Source organism: Polypterus senegalus, chromosome 1 (assembly GCF_016835505.1).
Source record: "Polypterus senegalus isolate Bchr_013 chromosome 1, ASM1683550v1, whole genome shotgun sequence".
Classification (NCBI taxonomy): Eukaryota; Metazoa; Chordata; class Cladistia; order Polypteriformes; family Polypteridae; genus Polypterus; species Polypterus senegalus.
Window position 1 is genome coordinate 282,315,253 of NC_053154.1, and position 19,429 is coordinate 282,334,681.

Sequence of the window (19,429 nt, forward strand, 5' to 3'; positions counted from 1 at the left end):
GCCTCATTCATTGATCAAGAGTTGTGTCTTGAAAATCTAGTTAAGGAATTTCATATATATTTTTAATATGATATTTAAAAAAAAGAAAGTAATTTTCTAACTCTCAGTCCTGAACAGGCACGTGAGTGCCTGCTGAAGCCTATTCCATTATATTTATGATCATAAATAAGTAATCTTTTAAACTTTGTTTGGTTTAAGGGTACTTAGTGTTTAATTTTCATTGGGCATGAAGAATCCCTTAATTAACAATTTTAAAATAAAGAAATGAACAATGTCCTCTAATTTTATGTGGAATCCAATCTACAAAAGAATTTGCCAGCAAATAAAACATTAAGGACCTTCATAAAAAAATGTACTTTTAGTTTGTACTTATAATAAACATAAATATTTACAATTAAATACACGCATACCACTTTCTGGAGTGAAATTAATTTTCTGATTTGTGATGTTAAATGGAAAACAATTTCTGCCATAAAGTTTAGAAAGAGCCAGGATAATCAGGCATCAAGTACAATTTAAAAAAAAAAATCAGTATGCATTCTTGTGAGACTTAATTGGTGAAGGTCATAAGCTTCTTAACAGCATGACTAAAGTGGTCAGATACAGTATATAACCAATTTGTCAGCCAAATCACCAGCCATGGTGTATTATTATTTTGGTGTTCATTCCTGTAAAGCTGCCAATTTTTTTGATTTCGTACATTCTGGTCTTTGTACATTAGCACATCGTGAAGTGGTCTTCCTATCCTTAAGCAAAAAATTTTAATGAAATTACAACTAATTAGCTATTGTTAAACTAAACTAGCTATACATTACGGCCATATAGCCATATATTTTCCACTTCATAGCAATATTAAAGTAAGTTGAATAAACATTCAGTATATCCAGCTATTCCTTTACTGAACTTGTATATCCCAATTAGCACTGTGAAAAACTAAAACCTAACCCAGCATTAATAAGTTCAGGACAGAAAGCACTCAGGAATGTCACCAGACAAACAAGTGAAAATTGATATATCATACAAATTCTGCTTATTGTTAAATTATTTTCTTTGTCATATGGCTTATGGTGATCAGTGTTTGTCAACAGGATAGCTGAACATCAGCAGTAAGTTATTACCCGTTTTAATGGCAGATTATTAAAGCACAGAGTTGCTTAAACACATGCCAGGGCTAATAAAGGCTTTTAAAAGCAGTAGCTGTCAATAAAACTAATTTCAAAGCCATTTCCAACTTTTCCAAATACAAATGCTGATTAAAAAAAGACATCACTCTGTGTTTCTGTATATTGTACAAAAATAATGGATGGTAACTAAATACGCTACATAAATATATATTCACATAGTATAATATATTTGAAAGGAGTCTTCAGTAACAACACCTTCACCACCCTTGTTATTACTTTACTGGCAAAAGTGCAGTTCTCCCATAATTACTATAAACAGTATGTATTCCAAGTTCAGGCAGCACAAAATCAATTCTGATTAAGCTGTGAAAAGCCCTATCAAGCTTCACTCTAATGTGGCTGAATGGATTATATATACTGTACACTGCTTAAATGTAATTCTCCTTCAATTACTACGACTGCCTGTTGAAGAACAAGATGTCAGTTCCCAAATGGTCTTAGATTGGCCCATTTCTGCCACTGCAATCAGTACGGTGCGCCCAACTGAGCACCTAAGAGTGTTTTATTGTAATACTCTTACAAAGAGTGCTTGTTAATAAAGCTGTGCTTTCCACCATATCCTGCAAGCAAAATTTAATTGCTTTTAAAAAGTAATTAAGGTGTTAATATGGCATTTTCTGATTAACAAATCCAAAAAATATTTCTCTAAGGACTGTAAAAAGATTTCTAGATTTCAGCATAAAAGATACAGTAAACTCTAAAAACAAGTATTAGAGTAATAAGTAGGGATACTGCTAATAAAAAAAACACTCATCCATCTAAGTCCAACTCTAACATTTAATCCAGTTGTAGCTTTAACACTATCACACAACTCAAGAGTTGTATAACAATTAACACCACCAAGATTGAAAGCAACATGATTGATTGCCTATAATGTGGTAATGCATCAAAAGAGCTAGCGTGGCCCACACAATGAGAGACTAAACACCAAACGTTTAAATCTTGTTATGGGAGCTTTGGAGTACAGAGTAATTGCTTCATTGTTATGAGGGAGATCAGAATTCTCTAAGGTTCTACAGCCAACAAGAAAAGAAACTGTACAACACCAATAACTTTTCTTTTCAAAATTTTTATTTTTAAAATCCCAGTCTCATTTAGACAAAGAGACTTGTTGAAAACTGTAATTAGACTTCCAATAATTTTTGTTTTTAGGTAAACTGTGGGTGGTCTTTTTAATGTCATTAAAATCTGATAAACCTTGTAACCACTTTTAATTGAAGGTCAAAGTAAATCAGCCACATTTGTAGCCAGTCAGCAGGTGATATAAGACAGATGCTGGAGATTTTAAAAAGGCATGTGACTAGCACAATCAGAAAAAAAAAGATGAAGAAAACAAAGATAATTGAAATCCATCAATCAAAGCACATTCCACAAGGAGGACCATACATTTAAAATTATTACCTTACAAATCAAAAGAAATAAAAAAACAATAAATAATAATAACCAAACAAATGAACCATATGTGCAACTATCAAAATAGACAAAGTGAACATGAAATTATATCAATGAGGTAAGGCAAGCAAATGGCAGAGCAGAATGCACCTAAAATACAGATAAGATTTAAATGTGAACTTGAGGGACATGAATTAATCAACAGCCATGTTATAAAATTTCAGGATCATCAAGCTGAAAAAGCATCTGAACATGGATTTTACAGCCAGGTTTAATCACAGTGCTACATAGCGTTAAAAGAAAAAGGGTTAAGAATTGATGAAAGTGTAGGACTTTACCAGGTCTACTGTTCCATACAACCCATTATCACAGAACTAAGAGCACACTGCACTGATTCATTGTAATATTGGATGGGCACACAGCGCTTAAAGGTCAAATCACAAAAATAAGATTAGAAAATGTAAAAATAAATGTGCCTACATGCTTCTATGTACACATGTAACAAGTATGCTTAAATGCTTGTTGTGTGTGTGTGTGTGTATATATATATATATATATATTTATTTATTGTAAGCTGGAGGGGTGATCGCACCCCAAGAGGACAAAGACGCCCCTGGGAATACCCCTGAAACACAGACTACCCTCACATTGCTCCTTACTTTCTACTTTCTATAACGCGTAATACAAGCCTCAGGCGATACTCCGCTAACTTAAAAGCCTTGCACAGCGCCTGTCGGTTTTGGAATTCATTGTTTGCTTTTATCTCTCTTTCTCTGCTCCTAGTTAACCTGTCATCTCTGACTTGTCATGGAGCACGTTTAAGCTCATGTGTTTGCAGTGTTTGAATAAAAATCCTTCTTATTTTCATGTGCAAATCTGTGGCCCAAGCATGACTATATATATATATATATATATATATATATATATATATATATATATATATATATATATATATATATATATATATATATATATATATACACACACACACGTATATTCATAGCATTCGCAACCTGGGTCCCGATCTGATTGTATGGGTGGTTACCTACTAGATAACGCAAACATCCGCCACGGGCCCACTCAGTTGTGAAAGGCAGATCACAGAATGTTACATAGTTTACTGTCAAATAACGCAAACAGTATGCAACACGTGTTTTGCCCTTATTTTGGGCTCATAAGGCTACACACTCCACTGCACCCCTTGCAGGGATCTAATTTCGGACGTCAGCGTCAAAGCCTCTTTACACTGCATCATGGCGTGTGGTTCATTTATTTTACAGCCTGGAGATTGGAGTAATTACATATTTTATATATATATATATATATATATATATATATATATACTAGAAAATGCCCAGCCGAGTGCGAAGTAGTGCCTTAAAATTTTTATTAAGAAGAAAATTAAACCTTTTTAAACTGAGGGATAATATACCAATAATTATTTGTTAATCTCTTTGTATACCATATTGTGAGTTTGGCCCTCCGGTTGTAATATGACCAAGCTGTGCGCTGAGCTTACTCTTGAGCATGCAACATACAGTTGGGCCATGTGAACAGAAATCTTGTCTCAGATCTCACAGCTTGGATTGCTGCTATCATAATCGGTTCGAGTTTCATGGTTTGTTTCAATTACGACAGTATTTGTAGGACTTGTGTTGAAGAGACATTCGGCATCTGTCAAGCGTTGTAAGTATACAACCGGTTTCATCGATAACTTCACATCCAGCTTTTGAGAGTTTAAACATTCATAAACATCAAAGTGTCCACTACTGAATTTGTCACCTGTGAATCTAAGATGTTTAAGAGGCATTGGCGGTTGTCGAAAGGTGTAAAATATTTGGGCATTTCGGTACACTTGAAAGCGACAACCGAACAATTCACCGGCAGCCATCAATTGACATGCAGATGCATAGGTGAAGGGCTTAAGCATTTCACTCTTATAGTGCTCCTGTGTAGAATAATGATCTCCTGTACCATCATCAGTCCACTTCTTGAACCTGTCCCAGTCATTCAATACATAAGACACAATGTTCCTCCGGATATCAAGAGTGAGCCTGATATGGCCATACAATATGTAACAAAGAGAATGGAAAAGGTAGGTGCCATCTCCGGGCATGGAAACCAATCGGTAAGTGACAGTTCTTTGATCAATGGTGATCACCTCGATAAGACATGTTAATGGGGGTACGGTTGGAATGATAAAGGAAATGGGTACCTGAGCAATGTAAAGTAAGTCTAAAATACCTACACAATAACTATAATTGTAATAAATAAACAATAAAACAGCGGAGAAGCCGTGGATTAAATAAAAAGGCTGTAGTTATCAGCAGGAGACGGAATCCCGTGGCGAAGAAAGGAAGGGAATGTAGAGACTGGAGTGACGGACGGCCTTATATAGGCAGGCAGCCAACAACTTGGCAAGAGCTGGGATGGGGGACTCAATGCCGCCGCACACGGTGACCGAGCTGCAGTATATTGGGAACCCACGTACCAAATTTCTTGAAGATGTGCCCATAAGTAACAAAGAACGTTGAAAAGTTCAATATGGTGGCCGACAGTGGCATCATACCACTGAAATAAGTACCAAATTTCAGCCTTCTACCTACACGGGAAGTTGGAGAATTAGTGACATTGGAAACTTCAATATAGCGGCCAACAGTGGCGTCATACCACTGAAATAAGTACGTACATCGGTTTTGGTTAGCGCAGGGAAGCAGCCTACCAAATTTCATGAAGATGGGGCCATAAATAAGAAAGTTCAACATGGTGGACGTTGTCGACCGTTATGACTGTTACGTGTAGAATTTCGAAATGAAAACTGCTTAACTTTTGTAAGTAAGCTGTAAGGAATAAGCCTGCCAAATTTCAGCCTTCTACCTACATGGGAAGTTCGAGAATTAGTGATGAGTGAGTGAGTGCTTTGCCTTTAATTAGTATAGATTATATATACTGTGTATATATATATATATATATATATATATATATATATATATATATATATACACACTAGCCAAATACCCGTGCATCGCAGCTTTGAAGAAGTAGTGTGTTAAAGAAGATATGAAAAAGAGAAGGAAACGCTTTTAAAAATAATGTAAGATGATTGTTAATGTAATTGTTTTGTCACTGATATGAGTGTTGCTGTCATATATATGTAGGCACAGACACACAGACACACACACACACATATATATATATATATATATATATATATATATATATATACACATATATATGATATATGCATATATATACATATACATATATATATACACATATATACATATACATCTATAGCAAAATACCCGCACTTTGCAGCGGAGAAGTAGTGTGTTAAAGAAGTAATGAAAAAGAAAAGGAAACATTTTAATAATAACGTAACATGATTGACAATGTAATTGTTTTGTCATTTTCATGAGTGTTGCTGGCATATATATATATATATATATATATACACAGACACACATTTACATACATTTATATACTGTATATCTATCTATCTTCAGGAGCAGAGAATTTCAGAGAGAGAGAGAGAGAGCGCTCGCAAAGAAAAGCAAACAATCAAAAAATCAATACGTGTGCTTTTAAGTTTGGCGAAGCACCGCAATAAAGCAGCATTTTTTAGAGGAGCGTCAGTATCTTCTAAGCAAACAGCCTCTGCAAAACAGCCCCTCTGCTCACGCTCCTCCATCAGGCGCAGAGAACGTCAGAGAGAGAGAGAGAGAGACAGAGAGAGTGAGATTAAAGCAAACAATCAAAAAATCAATAAGTGTGCTTTTGGAAGCACCGCGCTAAAGCAGCATTTCTTAGAGGAGTGTCTGTATCCACTAGGCAAACAGCTTCTGTGCAAACAGCTTCTGTGCAAACAGCACCTCTGCTCACACCCCCTCCGTCAGGCGCAGAGAATGTCAGAGAGGGTGAGATAGAGGTAGAGACAAGCAAACAATCAAGCGCCGCGCAGGAAGCATATCTTATAGCATTGAGGAGTTTTAGTTAATATGTAATACGTGCTCTGATTGGGTAGCTTCTAAGCCATCCGCCAATAGCGTCCCTTGTATGAAATCAACTGGGCAAACAAACTGAGGAAGCATGTACCATAAATTAAAAGACCCATTGTCCCCAGAAATCCGCGAACCAGCGAAAAATCCGTGATATATATTTAGATATGCTTACATTTAAAATCCGCGATAGAGTCAAGCTGCGAAAGTTGAAGCGCGATATAGCGAGGGATACTGTATATGTGTATATATATATGTGTATATATATATATATATGTGTATATATATATATATATATATATATATATATATATATATATATATATATACACACACACATACATACACACACACGTATACATATATACATATATATATATATATAAACATATATACATACATATCTACATACACACATACAACTATCGTATATGTTCAAGGTCTATTTACATTTTAAATAGAAGGAATTTTTATTTAGTCGACAGAATATTATTCCGGAATAAATCAACTCAAACCTTAAATAACTTATAATATTTTGCTCTCCATAAAAATATATCCTGTCTAAATTATACAAGTTAGAAATAAAGTAAACGTTAAAAGAACAAACATTCAAATTTCTTTACTCTTATGTAATTTTATATAAAAATAAACTTAAATTTTAAATATCCCAAAAGATTTTGCTCTCCATAAAAATATATCCTGTCAAAATTATACAAATTCAAATATGAACATGGTGCATAACAAAACCTGGAAATATAAATAAAATTTGTTCTTTTCAGCAATAACAAATCAAATCATTCAGTTGTTTTTGCTCATATGTCATTTTATCAGAGCTGGACGCCTGGTATTTTTTTTTGGCAACAAGTTCGTTTATGTTTGGTGTGAGGTTCTGTGTTGTGGAGATTCTCAGGATGGACTGCAGGTGCTCATCAGTGAGGTGACTCCTGTGTGCTGTTTTGTTAGTCTTCATGACTGAGAAGAGCTTCTCACACAGATATGTGGTACCAAACATGCACAAGGTTCGAGCCGCATGTTGACGGAGCTGGAGCATTTTGCGGAATGGAGTGAATAAACTGTGCGGGCCGTGCAGTATCGTACTTTGCCTTCAGTGTGCCATTACACTGCAGCTCAATCACCTCCATCTGAATCTGCACAGGTGCAGTTTCCACATCGACAGCAAATGGGTTGCGAAACAACTCAAAATTCTTTTTTTGTTCTTCAAAGCCACCAAAGGAGCGTGCGAACTCAGTGCGCTCAGTTTATCAGCAAAGTACGTATTTGGGAACACCGTAGTGCCGACTTGGTTCAACATTACTTGGCAACAGGAAAGTGGGGCAAGTTGCACTGGTGCATTTGTGTCTCTCATAAAAGTAGCTTCACTTGAAATCACTTTGTGATTTTGCACGGGTAAAAACGTCTGCTGAAGTGTCAGATTCTTCTTTAACTTTTCTGCTTTCTGTATCTTGTGCATTGCATTCAGGTCTTTCAGGTTATCTTGATGTTTTGTCTCATAGTGCCGTCTTAGATTAAATTCTGTAATTACAGCCACATTAGCTCCACAAATGAGACACACGGGTTTACCGGCAATGTCAGTAAACATATACTCAGCCTCCCATCGGTTTTAAAGGCTCTATGTTCAGAATCACCTTTTCTCTTCGGCATCGTGTGGGCTAGCTTCGCAATAACTTGCAGCATCATAAGCTAGGCTTGATTAACGCGATAAGTGTTCAGCAAGGCAGCTGAAGCGCTGCATTATGGGATCTGTAGTTTATTGTGTTACCAGCGCTTCATATCCCCGGCCATTAATAACAATAATATATAAAATGATCTCGCGGGCGGATATAATTACACGCGGCCGGATGTGGCCTGGGGCCTTGAGTTTGACACATATGGACTAAATAGAACTTGAAAAGATATATTTTTTCAAATGTGATCGCTCAATTCAGATCGAGTTGACGCGCACTACAGTACATCGAGCCCGTGTGCTATTGTGGTTTTGCCTGTGAGCCTCAATAAGTCATCCTCCCCTCGCTCTTACTTTATTACCATTCATCTAATGAATACACTGAGTATGGCTTTACCAAAGCAATCATTGATCGCGAATAAAGTATCCATTATTCATAAAGCTTCAATTGGTGATCTGTCTTTCTGCGTTAACGCATATTTTTCATACGTTTCAAACCAAGGGGATGCGAGGCTAAAATGTACCGGGAAGCGCGCATACATACTCAGTGCATCCCCTCTCGGGAATCAAACCTCAGAAGCCGGCGCTAGAGGCGAAGCCTCTACTATTGCGCCACAGCGTGTGGTTTGTCTATTTGAGTGTAGCAGTTTAATTCAGTTTTTGCTTAGCACTCTTTGGAACTGTTGTTTTTTGTCTGCACACTGCGTCAGTTCACATGAGCCGCTGAATATGGTTTTATATGTCACTCGCTCGCTTCTAATCGTTTTGCTGCCTTCTTAATTATATAATGTATGTTTTCTTCAGCGGTTTTTGGAGCTCTTCCTGGTTTTCTACATACTGTGTGATTACGTGGAGGCGTGATGATGTCACATGAAACTCCGCCCCCCACGACTTTCAAGCTCAACTCCATTACAGTAAATGGAGAAAAATAGCTTCTAGTTATGCGTAGAATTTCGAAATGAAACCTGCCCAACTTTTGTAAATAAGCTGTAAGGAATGAGCCTGCCAAATTTCAGCCTTCTACCTACACGGGAAGTTGGAGAATTAATGATGAGTCAGTGAGTGAGTGAGGGCTTTGCCTTTTATTAGTATAGATAACAATACAAACATATGATTTCTACTTCGCGGATTTTCACCTATCGCGGGGGGTTCTGGGATGAAACCCACGCGATCGAGGAGGGATTACTGTACTGTATAAAGAAAAGGGGTGCAAGGATTGTACCACATAGGGCCAGATTATCGTACACACATCTCCAAGTCATAGCTGTCAAATTTCTAATTGGGTTTTCTATGCAAATCGCTCCAAATTTCTGCAAGGTGTCTGAAAGTCACATAAATGCTTAGCATATTATCTCTCAAGGCTAAAACAGGTGGACTACGAAAGTAGTCAAACAATGTAGCCTGCTGTTGCTGCTAATACAATTATTGATTTATAAGCTTGTGTTCTATGTTTAATGATTATTCATACAGAAAAAACTCAAAGGCAAGGTTCAAATAAGACACTATAGCATCTACAGCTCAATCAATACATTTTAAGTTTTTGTATACATGCAGTTGTCATTTTGTTCAAAAACCTGATACAAGTTTTGTTGCTGTCTTAAATAATTTTCATTCTTTTTAATTAAAAAGAATTTTTCAATAAGCGTCATCTGCTTTGACCGTAAATAAAATGACTGTATGGATGAAAAATTAGCAGGAAGCAATATGGCTGAGCACTGGCTCAGTACACAAAAAACACTGTAAATATATACCTTCTTAAATGTAAAGAGATAAATAGCTGCTCTGAAATCCAGAAACAAATCAATTTAAGATATGAGAATGAAAATAATTATATTATTATGCAATTCTCATATTTGACATTTGAGGAGTAACTTGCATAGCATCTACATTGAAATTAATAAAGGAGTAGCAGCAGTGACTTTGTGACCTGGCAAATGTAAGCCTGACTTGAAACCAACAACCAGTTGAATTATTTATTCAGCTACTGGCTCAGCTTTGTGACCTTGAGCATTGTGCTACATCTTGTTGATTCACAGAGGTTTCAAAAAAAAGCAAACTGCACCGAAAAGGGGGTATAGAAATGTGACTGACAGTGGTATTTTGAAGGGAAAAATACATCTTTTCAGCATTTGCTCAAAATTAATTTCACAGAGATACTGTATCTGATACTTTTCCATCCACACACACAAAGAAACAAGGTTTCCTTTTGGAGTGGCTGAATGTTTGAGTAAGCAGAACATTATTAAAATGTAATCAGAGGTTAGCAGCCGTCTGAATGTTTGGATTTCCAATTAGGCAGAGAAGCTTTTAACTGCGGTTGACTGATTCACATCCATCCAAGTCACACAACAAGAACTAGGTAGCTCCATTATGAATTGGAATGCAATGATAAAAGGCAAAACAAGTTGGCTTTGTTTAATTTTACTGAGATGCAAAAATAAATAGTTATGGAAAGAATTTTGCTGTGAGGTGATCTGTAACACTGCAAGCCAACCTAAAAAGGAGAGTGGTAGGTAGTTTGTCATACAAAGCATAATTAATAACATACACATGTAGATCACTGTTAAAAAGCATGATAAAAAAAGTGCATGAACATTGCTTGATTTGTTCTCATTTTTTTTTTTTACTTACAGGGACAGGTTGCCGTTTGCCACTCCAAACATTGACCATAAGGGAATGAGATAACGTAGGCATTAGAATCCACACAGCGTTTGGTACTGCTGCACCACATGCACTCCATGGCTTGGCTAGTGCAGTTATTGCAGGTTGTTCGCAAGGAGCATGGTGTCTTGCAGGGTCTGGCATTTTGGTTAGGGCTCACTAAAATAAAAAAAATATAGAAGTTATTTTTTACTTTCACGGCGCAGCTACAGATCAAGTAATGATGAAAATCTGTACCTGATAAATAAAAATGTGCAAATTATAGCATTATTATTAATAATCTTTCACAAAACCGTTGTGACTTAAAAGAACTGAAATGCTACTACAGTGCTTAGTAGCTTATTTAACATATCAATTCTTCTCTGTATTGAGAAATACTTCCAGTGTTAGTGCAAAATGTAACCTTCAAAATCTTGCGACAGTGCTCAGTTTCTTGCTGTTTAAAGCAACATCTGGCATTTACTATACTAATCCTCTTATATTTATAACATTTTAACGTTTGATTGCTTAAACTGAGATGATTTACTGTAACATTGGTCTTTCAACAGTTATTTTTTTTCTTTGTTACATGGAGCCTAAAACTGCACACAATGTATTTTAAGTTGTTCGTAACCTGCCTTGATTTGTTCTCTGCACAGCATGCTGAAATTCAACATCCCATAAGCCTTTTTCTGTACCCTGATTTAGAGTGATTTATAAATGTTTTAATATGCAGCAGTTCAGTTGTCAAATGCTCCCATTGTATATTATATAGCTAATATTTCTAGTTTGTTCAAGAAAATGACTCTAAACTACCCCTTTTTGTTAACACTAGAATCCCTGAAATCTACAAGAAAACTTGCAGTCCTGGCCAACATTAAATTCCTTCGCACCTCTCCATCAGAGTCTTTTCTTTTGTAAATGTGTCAATCAGCACACGCAGCCTGCTATCCCATTCCGTCCACCACCGTAGAAAGGGCAAAAAGTTCTCCCAGCTCAAGTCTTATTTACCTCGGTGTGAGGCGACTGAAGTTGTATAGAGTAAATAATATAGCGTCATTTGCAATACACACATTTCATATGTATTCCGTGTCTACAACGATCTATGTAAATGTAGGATGAAAAGCAGGAATTGTTGTAACTAAAAGTAATATTTGACAAAATGTAGATATGAAGTGTATAATGCGTGAAGACTGAAGTCCAAATTTCAAATAAACACTTTCACAAAATGTACAAATATAACAAAACAAATGTGCTTTTATTTAAGAATATAACCGTAGGAAAAGAAATCAGGTTAGGGTACGGCGCTGACAGGCCTGCTTAGGTGGTACAGCAGTAAGAACTGCTGACTTGTAATCTAGAGGTCACGGGTTCGATTCTGAGGGCATCTGTTCTGAGTAGTGAGCTGCTCTTATTGTTACTATTATATAAAAAAAAAACACCCCATATATTTCATTGCAGTCTGTAACAGCCAGTGTAAATTTATAGATAGGTATTTTTTTTTATTCTCTCAGTCACGTTCACGCTCCCCCCATTCTGACATTGATAGTTTTCAAATAAAAATGTGCTATAACAGAGGGATTGTAGTGTTAATGTCATCTCTGATTTCCCACTTTCAGTTATATGGACCTCACTTATTGTGCCGTTGGTTAATCATATGTATCAGAAGTACTGTGTAACTAAATGTGCTTCTCTGCATACAACATTTGTAGTATTATTAATCATATTGTTTTACAAGGGCCTAATATCAAGTGAACATCTTACTTGAACATTTTACATGCAAATGGCCATGAGTAAAATATGTCTGCCTTGGTGGTGCTGGTGTAAAAAAGATTGTAGCAGAAGTCTGTATTAAATGACATCACCAATAATGGTATTCAGTAAAATTACAAAGATGATTTTAAAAAGTTGATTCATTCAAAGATATAAATGCTAAAACTCTCCATTAGCAACAATCACTAAAACACTGCCTCTTTATAAAGTGGGTGCAAATAAATATCAACCAACAAAAAATGACTAATTACTTCATTCACTCAAAAGCACTGTCCTCTTCATTTCATATCATATTCTAAAAATCAGCATCTCCTTCATCTATTGCAGTGTTTCCCAACCTTGGTCCTGGGGACCCCCTGTGGCTGTAGGTTTTTGTTCCAACAAATTTCTGTTCTTAATTGTACTCCTGTGCTAATTAATGGATGTGTTATTTCCCAAGTTGTGTGGTTTGGGAACAATATATAAATTAGAAAACCAAGTTTTTGTAAAAAAAATACACTGTATATATATATATATATATATATATATATATATATATATATATATATATATATATATATATATATATATATATATATATATATATATATATATATATATATATATTTAAAATGTACCAAGCAGTTATATGGGAATAATATATCTTTTTCTTTTTAACAATATTTTCATTCTACTTTTCTAAGTGTTCCAATTGTTTAATTACTCCATTATTTACTAATTAGTGGGTCTGATGCTAAAGTAGTTGCAGCCTTTGATTTTTCAGTGTTGTTTGCCAGCGTGTCTCCTCTGCTCATTTTTAATTGTCATTAATAAGATACAACGAAGGAGAAAAACTGCACAGAGAAAGGGCAAAATATAATGAAATCAACAAAAGAGTTAAGCATTTAAATCTATAACAAAAGCAGAAATATTTCTAAATGTCTAATAAATGTAAAAATCGTGCTACTGTGCTTTTCTGAATGTAGAATAAAAAAAAAATAATACCAGATAATTAAATGAGATCAGTGTTATCAGGTGTTGCCACTGATTAGGAATCTGGTTGGAACAAAAACCTGCAGCCACAGTGGACCGAGGTTGGGAAACCCTGATCTATAGGAAACATTTTGCTGCATTTGGTTTAGTCGTGGCACTTATTTACAGTGTTTTTCTTTTTTTATTATTTCCACTTTGTTTTTATAATTTCAGAAATGAATTAACAATGATCATTGATTGGTATTTCAAACTTAATGATAATATGCAGATGAAAAACAGTGTTGGCTCTTTCAAAAATGAAAGGCGATGCATTAATAAAAATTGTAGAGTAATGCAAGTTTATCTCACAGTTATTGTTACATATGGTATACACAGTAAAATGATGTGCACACTTCACCAATTGCATCACATTGCCACTGTCTGGCTGCCCGAATCTCTCTTCGTACACAGACTGTCAAATAGAAAGGGTTTGACAACACTGCATATATTGGTTTTGGCAACATATTTTTCAGAAAAGGGTCCGGATTAAAATAAATCGGGGTATAGTGACTTTTGAAAACGCAACTGTCTAAACCCAATCGATTATGACACAAAAATACAGACTCTAAGATAAACACTGTCATTCAGTGAAACAATTAAATGGTTACCCCAAAGTGGTTTAAAAAAAATAAATAAATAAAAAATAAAAGATTTTAGTCCCCATCTTAGCATTTGCCACAAGATTGAGATTTTGGGGTATTTAATTTTTCTACTGTGGGGGGATTTTTTTTTACCACAAAATACAGATATATCAAAATCACCTAAATAGGAAATAACATTTTTCGTGATGAGTAAATTTGCTAGTCAGTCCACTTAACATTTTAGACAGATTAATAGATCAATATACCCTAATCAGTACGTCTTTTTAATTTGTTCTTTAAAAATTGCTTCTAATTATTCTAATCTCTAAGAATTCCTAAATTGCAAAGATTTCTATAGATAGATAGATAGATAGAGGGAGGGTTTACCATACAATTTTTAGGCTCTTTGAACACTCCTGACTAAATGGTACCTAGTGCTACAATTTGATTTTAGCCTTTATAATTGTATCTGTGCATCTTTCTCTATAAACCAAAAGTCATGAGTACTTCATAAGAATCACAGTGGTTACCGAAATATTTTCAACTTCTTCATAGATGGATTCCTGAGAAAATAAACTATTGCATTCATAAAAATAACTTATTGAATTCTTTGAATGACCTCAAGCTTTTTGGGGTTCCCACTATTTTTGACTGTCTAAACATGAAAATACTTCATTTTTAGTCCATTTGTGGACAGGAAATTACACCATTATCATAAAGATTAAACCAATAGGTGTCTCCAGCAAAAATGAGCAAAAGAACTTGAAGATGTGCAAGCCACATCAACCGACTCCAGGGTTTCAGGCCCTAATTGGATGAGGGGTCAAACTTACTCCCTTTCACAACAATTAGAACAAAGTGGGCTCTGTAACACAGGCATGTGGAGTGTTGTTTTTATACTATTTTAAGACTGATGATAATGAATATAATATTTTTATATTTGATTCTTTACCAATGGTCCTAGCCCTCTAGCAGACACTCCTAAAATATTAAAAATGATGAATTTCAAATATGAGGGGTATCATTTTAATATCAAGGTCAGGGATTATGAATAGGATGTTATTTTGATCCTTCAAGCCCTCTATGGACCTCTATCAGAGGGTGAAAAATGCAAAATTTCTATTACAGTCGAGAATATTTTGACTTTAAACATTTAAATAGAGGCACACATTTTAATATTTTAAATACATGATTCAACTATTCTTTCTTATTATGTACCTCTACCTCTTGAAGTTAATCATTACATTATTTTATTCCCATCCTGAATTAGGGATGCTTACACTAGTGCAAACTTTTGTTACTACAGTAATCCCTCGCTATATCGCGCTTCCACTTTCGCCGCTTCACTCTATAGCGGATTTTAAATGTAAGCATATCTAAATATATATCACGGATTTTTCGCTGGTTCGCGGATTTCTGGGGACAATGGGTCTTTTAATTTATGGTACATGCTTCCTCAGTTTGTTTACCCAGTTGATTTCATACAAGGGACGCTATTGGCGGATGGCTTAGAAGCTACCCAATCAGAGCACGTATTACATATTAACTAAAACTCCTCAATGCTATAAGATATGCTTCCTGCGCGGTGCTCGATTGTTTGCTAGTCTCTGCCTCTATCTCACCCTCTCTGACATTCTCTGCGCCTGACGGAGGGGGTGTGAGCAGAGGTGCTGTTTGCACAGAAGCTGTTTGCCTAGTGGATACGGACGCTCCTCTAAAAAATGCCGCTTTATCGCGGTGCTTCCAAAAGCACACTTATTGATTTTTTGATTGTTTGCTTTAATCTCGCTCTCTCTCTCTGACGTTCTCTGCGCCTGACGGAGAGATGTGAGCAGAGGGGCTGTTTGCTTAGAAGATACTGACGCTCCTCTGAAAATTGCTGCTTTATTGCGGTGCTTCGCCAAACTTAAAAGCACACGTATTGATTTTTTGATTGTTTGCTTTTCTTTGCGGCGCTCGCTCTCTCTCTGAAATTCTCTGCTCCTGAAGAGAAGATATATTTGCATTCTTTTAATTGTGAGAAAGAACTGTCATCTTTGTCTTGTCATGGAGCACAGTTTAAACTTTTGAATAAAGGGTGTTACTTCATGGGCTCTAATAATGTTAACAGTGTGGGACAGTTTATAAGGGCTTAAAATATATAAAAATAACTACACAAACATATGGTTTCTACTTCGCAGATTTTCATCTATCGGGGTTCTGGAACGCAACCCCCGCGATGGAGGAGGGATTACTGTATTCTGTTTCACTTTTGCTTCCTTGACTGTCTCCTTGCTGTTAAAATGATAAAGAATTTCTTAGAACTAACTTTTATATTTTTAGACATATTAATATAACTGTTTTTTGTACTTCTTTAGTACTTGTGAATTCTATTTTACTGTGTCTCTTACATGTACAAAATATATATAAAATCTTAAAATAATAAAAACACACTAACCTCTAGTACTAAAAAAAAAAATGTTTAGTGCTGCATGGGTATGGAATCGTAGGTTTGAAAACCAAAAAGACAACCAAACATCTTTTGTTTTTCAGTCTCTGAAATGTCTGAATACCATAATATCAGAGGTCAAAAGTGGGGTATTTTTTTTTTCCCCAGTATCTTGCGTATGTCACAATGGCACAGCTATTAGATTAGCTTTACTTGTTTCAAGTGACCTTTTCAGTGGCGAATAAAAGATGGAAGTAAAAGTGAGTCAATCAGTTTAGACATTCGAGTCTTGTCTCAATCAATACCATGTTTAAAGCATCAACTGAATAAGTTGTACAAACTCAGAATAAACAATGTACCAAAATGTGGGGAAAAAATGAAATATTCTACATTCACAGACAAACAGGTGTATGTAGTCCTACCAAGAGAGTTCAGAATTAATGCAGAGAATGACATACACAGGTATAGAGGCATGACTGGGATACATGGTTTACTGAATTGGTGTGTTTAACAGGGCTTCTATTCTAGCCATGAATTATTTCTAACAAATACAATGTTTACAATAAATGCTGTTTAGTGGAAGAACACAAACAAGCCTGGGTCAAAATGTGATGACAGCTTCACTTGATCTGAAACTACTGACATACAAAGTGATGAAAAGTATGTTTAATTAGTGAGAAGGGTTTTCTTGTAGTGCCTTTATATTTACTCTGTGCTGAATTACTTCATCTCTCCCTCTAGAAAATGCTTCTCTTACACCTTGAATGAGGGTGAGGACATAAAAACTTGAAAGTACCTTGTTCAAGACTCCTGCAGTGAAAACGACAAAAAAAAGAAATGTTGATGGGTTCTGTAATGGTGACAACCATAGAACACATTGGTTAAAACTGTGGCTATGATCACTGACAAGTTGCAAAATTGAAAATTTGGGGCGCTGCACAAAATTCAACCTCAAACATTGAAGGAGACAGACACTGCCTTGGTTAGAAAAATGTATCCATGCTACAAAGAAGTTGCTGGCAGTACCTTTGGAGTGGAGGTTCCCATTTTCCACCACTGCCTTTGATTTTCCATGGATTCACAGACACATCCCCATACTTAACTCATTCACTGTAAAGGCAGGAGGGAATCTTGCATTTACTTTTGTTCAGTATTTTCCTGCACAAATCATTATGGACTAGCAGTGGCAAAGGGAATACCTGGGTCATGAACCAGTGGAATTTCCTGTGTGGTCTTTGAAAATGGTATTATCCTTTTGGCTCTATGAAAATGGGATATCCAGCATGTGGCGTTTACAGCCTAACATGAAGTGGTCACGATGAGACTCCAGATATATGCTCTTGGTCAAACTATTACAAAATCTAATGACACAACAATTACATGCTAAGATATGAAAGTTTATTTCTGTACCATTATGGCAATTAAAAAAGGTACAAACAACTACTTAAACATGTAATATTACATTAGGTGTATTTATCTATGCATATGAATAAAATTAAGAATGCACAAATTTAAAGGTATATTACCAGAGGCTCAAACACATTTGTAATAATATATACATAAAAAGCATTCAATATGGCCATAACTATAAAGTAAGTTGAAAATCAATTTCTTTTTGGTTTGATAATCATAATGTAGATCCTTTGCATAGATACCTAAATGAAAGTTTCATTATTTATAGTAATAAAAATGCAAACAAAATTGAATGTATCAGCTTTAAAAGAAAGAAAAAAAAAAAAGACATTTTCAACTTGAGACTTTAAGCTGTCATCTCCTTAAAAGAAAATTGGATCTTTTATATATGTATGCAGTGCCATATTTACTGCACATTTGCATTAAAATGTTGATCTTATTTTAGGGTAAAAATGTATGATTATGTAACTCTGCCTTTAGGTGTAACAAGATATGAAACTGTGTTGCAGAGACACTGTCAAATACAAACAAAAGCAGAGCCATGTTTCAGCTGACTTATATTTCTGATTCCATCTAAGAAGGCAAGCTGCCACTTATCAGAGAGACTCGTACATTTGCTTTAAGTAAGAAAACAGCCATTCTCTCTCGCTAGTTGTATTGTATTTTTGCTTAGAAACTAAAGGAAAAAGGACTGCCTCTTTCTTTCATTTATCCTGTAAAACATATTACTGTATGCTAATACATGTAACTAGGTTTTATTATAGATGGCTCAGCAGCCAATTAGCAAGACATCAAAGCCAAGCTATATAATATATTTTAGGTGCTAAAAATTACTTTGCTTTCAGCAATAAATATGCTTTAAAAAAGATAGTATACGTTTAGTATAGTATAGTAAATTATTATATAAAATAAAAACTAAATGTCCTTAATATATTTTCTACACAAAACAAGCTATGATTAATGCACATTTGAAACTGCAGCATAACAAACATTTTACAAAATTATGGCAATCATAAATATTCCTTATGACAGATGAACCCTAAAAAATTCTACAAAACCATCTCTTACTTGATAAAAAAAATACTTGTGCGCACAATACCTCTAGTGATTATTTAGGGAATATAAGCAAAACACAAAAGCAGAAATACTTTAATTTGAGATACACAGTCACTATGCTGATGTGGCATGTAAAGACCCAAAGGTTAAACCCATGCTTAAAAAGAAGAAAGCAGAATTTTTTTTTTTTTTTTTGCCAAAGTGTTTGAAAATAGAGGTTTTCTATAAATTTAGAATAGTTTATATACATATTTAATTTTAAAATGTAT

General features: G+C 35.1%; 1 protein-coding gene across 1 annotated transcript in view; it reads right to left on the bottom strand.

The window, feature by feature from the left end:
* The window catches only part of atrnl1b (attractin-like 1b), a 1,075,952-nt gene that overhangs the window by 718,011 nt on the left and 338,512 nt on the right, over positions 1-19,429 (bottom strand). The window contains exon 17 of the mRNA XM_039775615.1: positions 10,890-11,078. Within this exon, the coding sequence (XP_039631549.1) occupies positions 10,890-11,078 (189 nt within the window). The remainder of the gene's footprint in view (positions 1-10,889; positions 11,079-19,429) is intronic.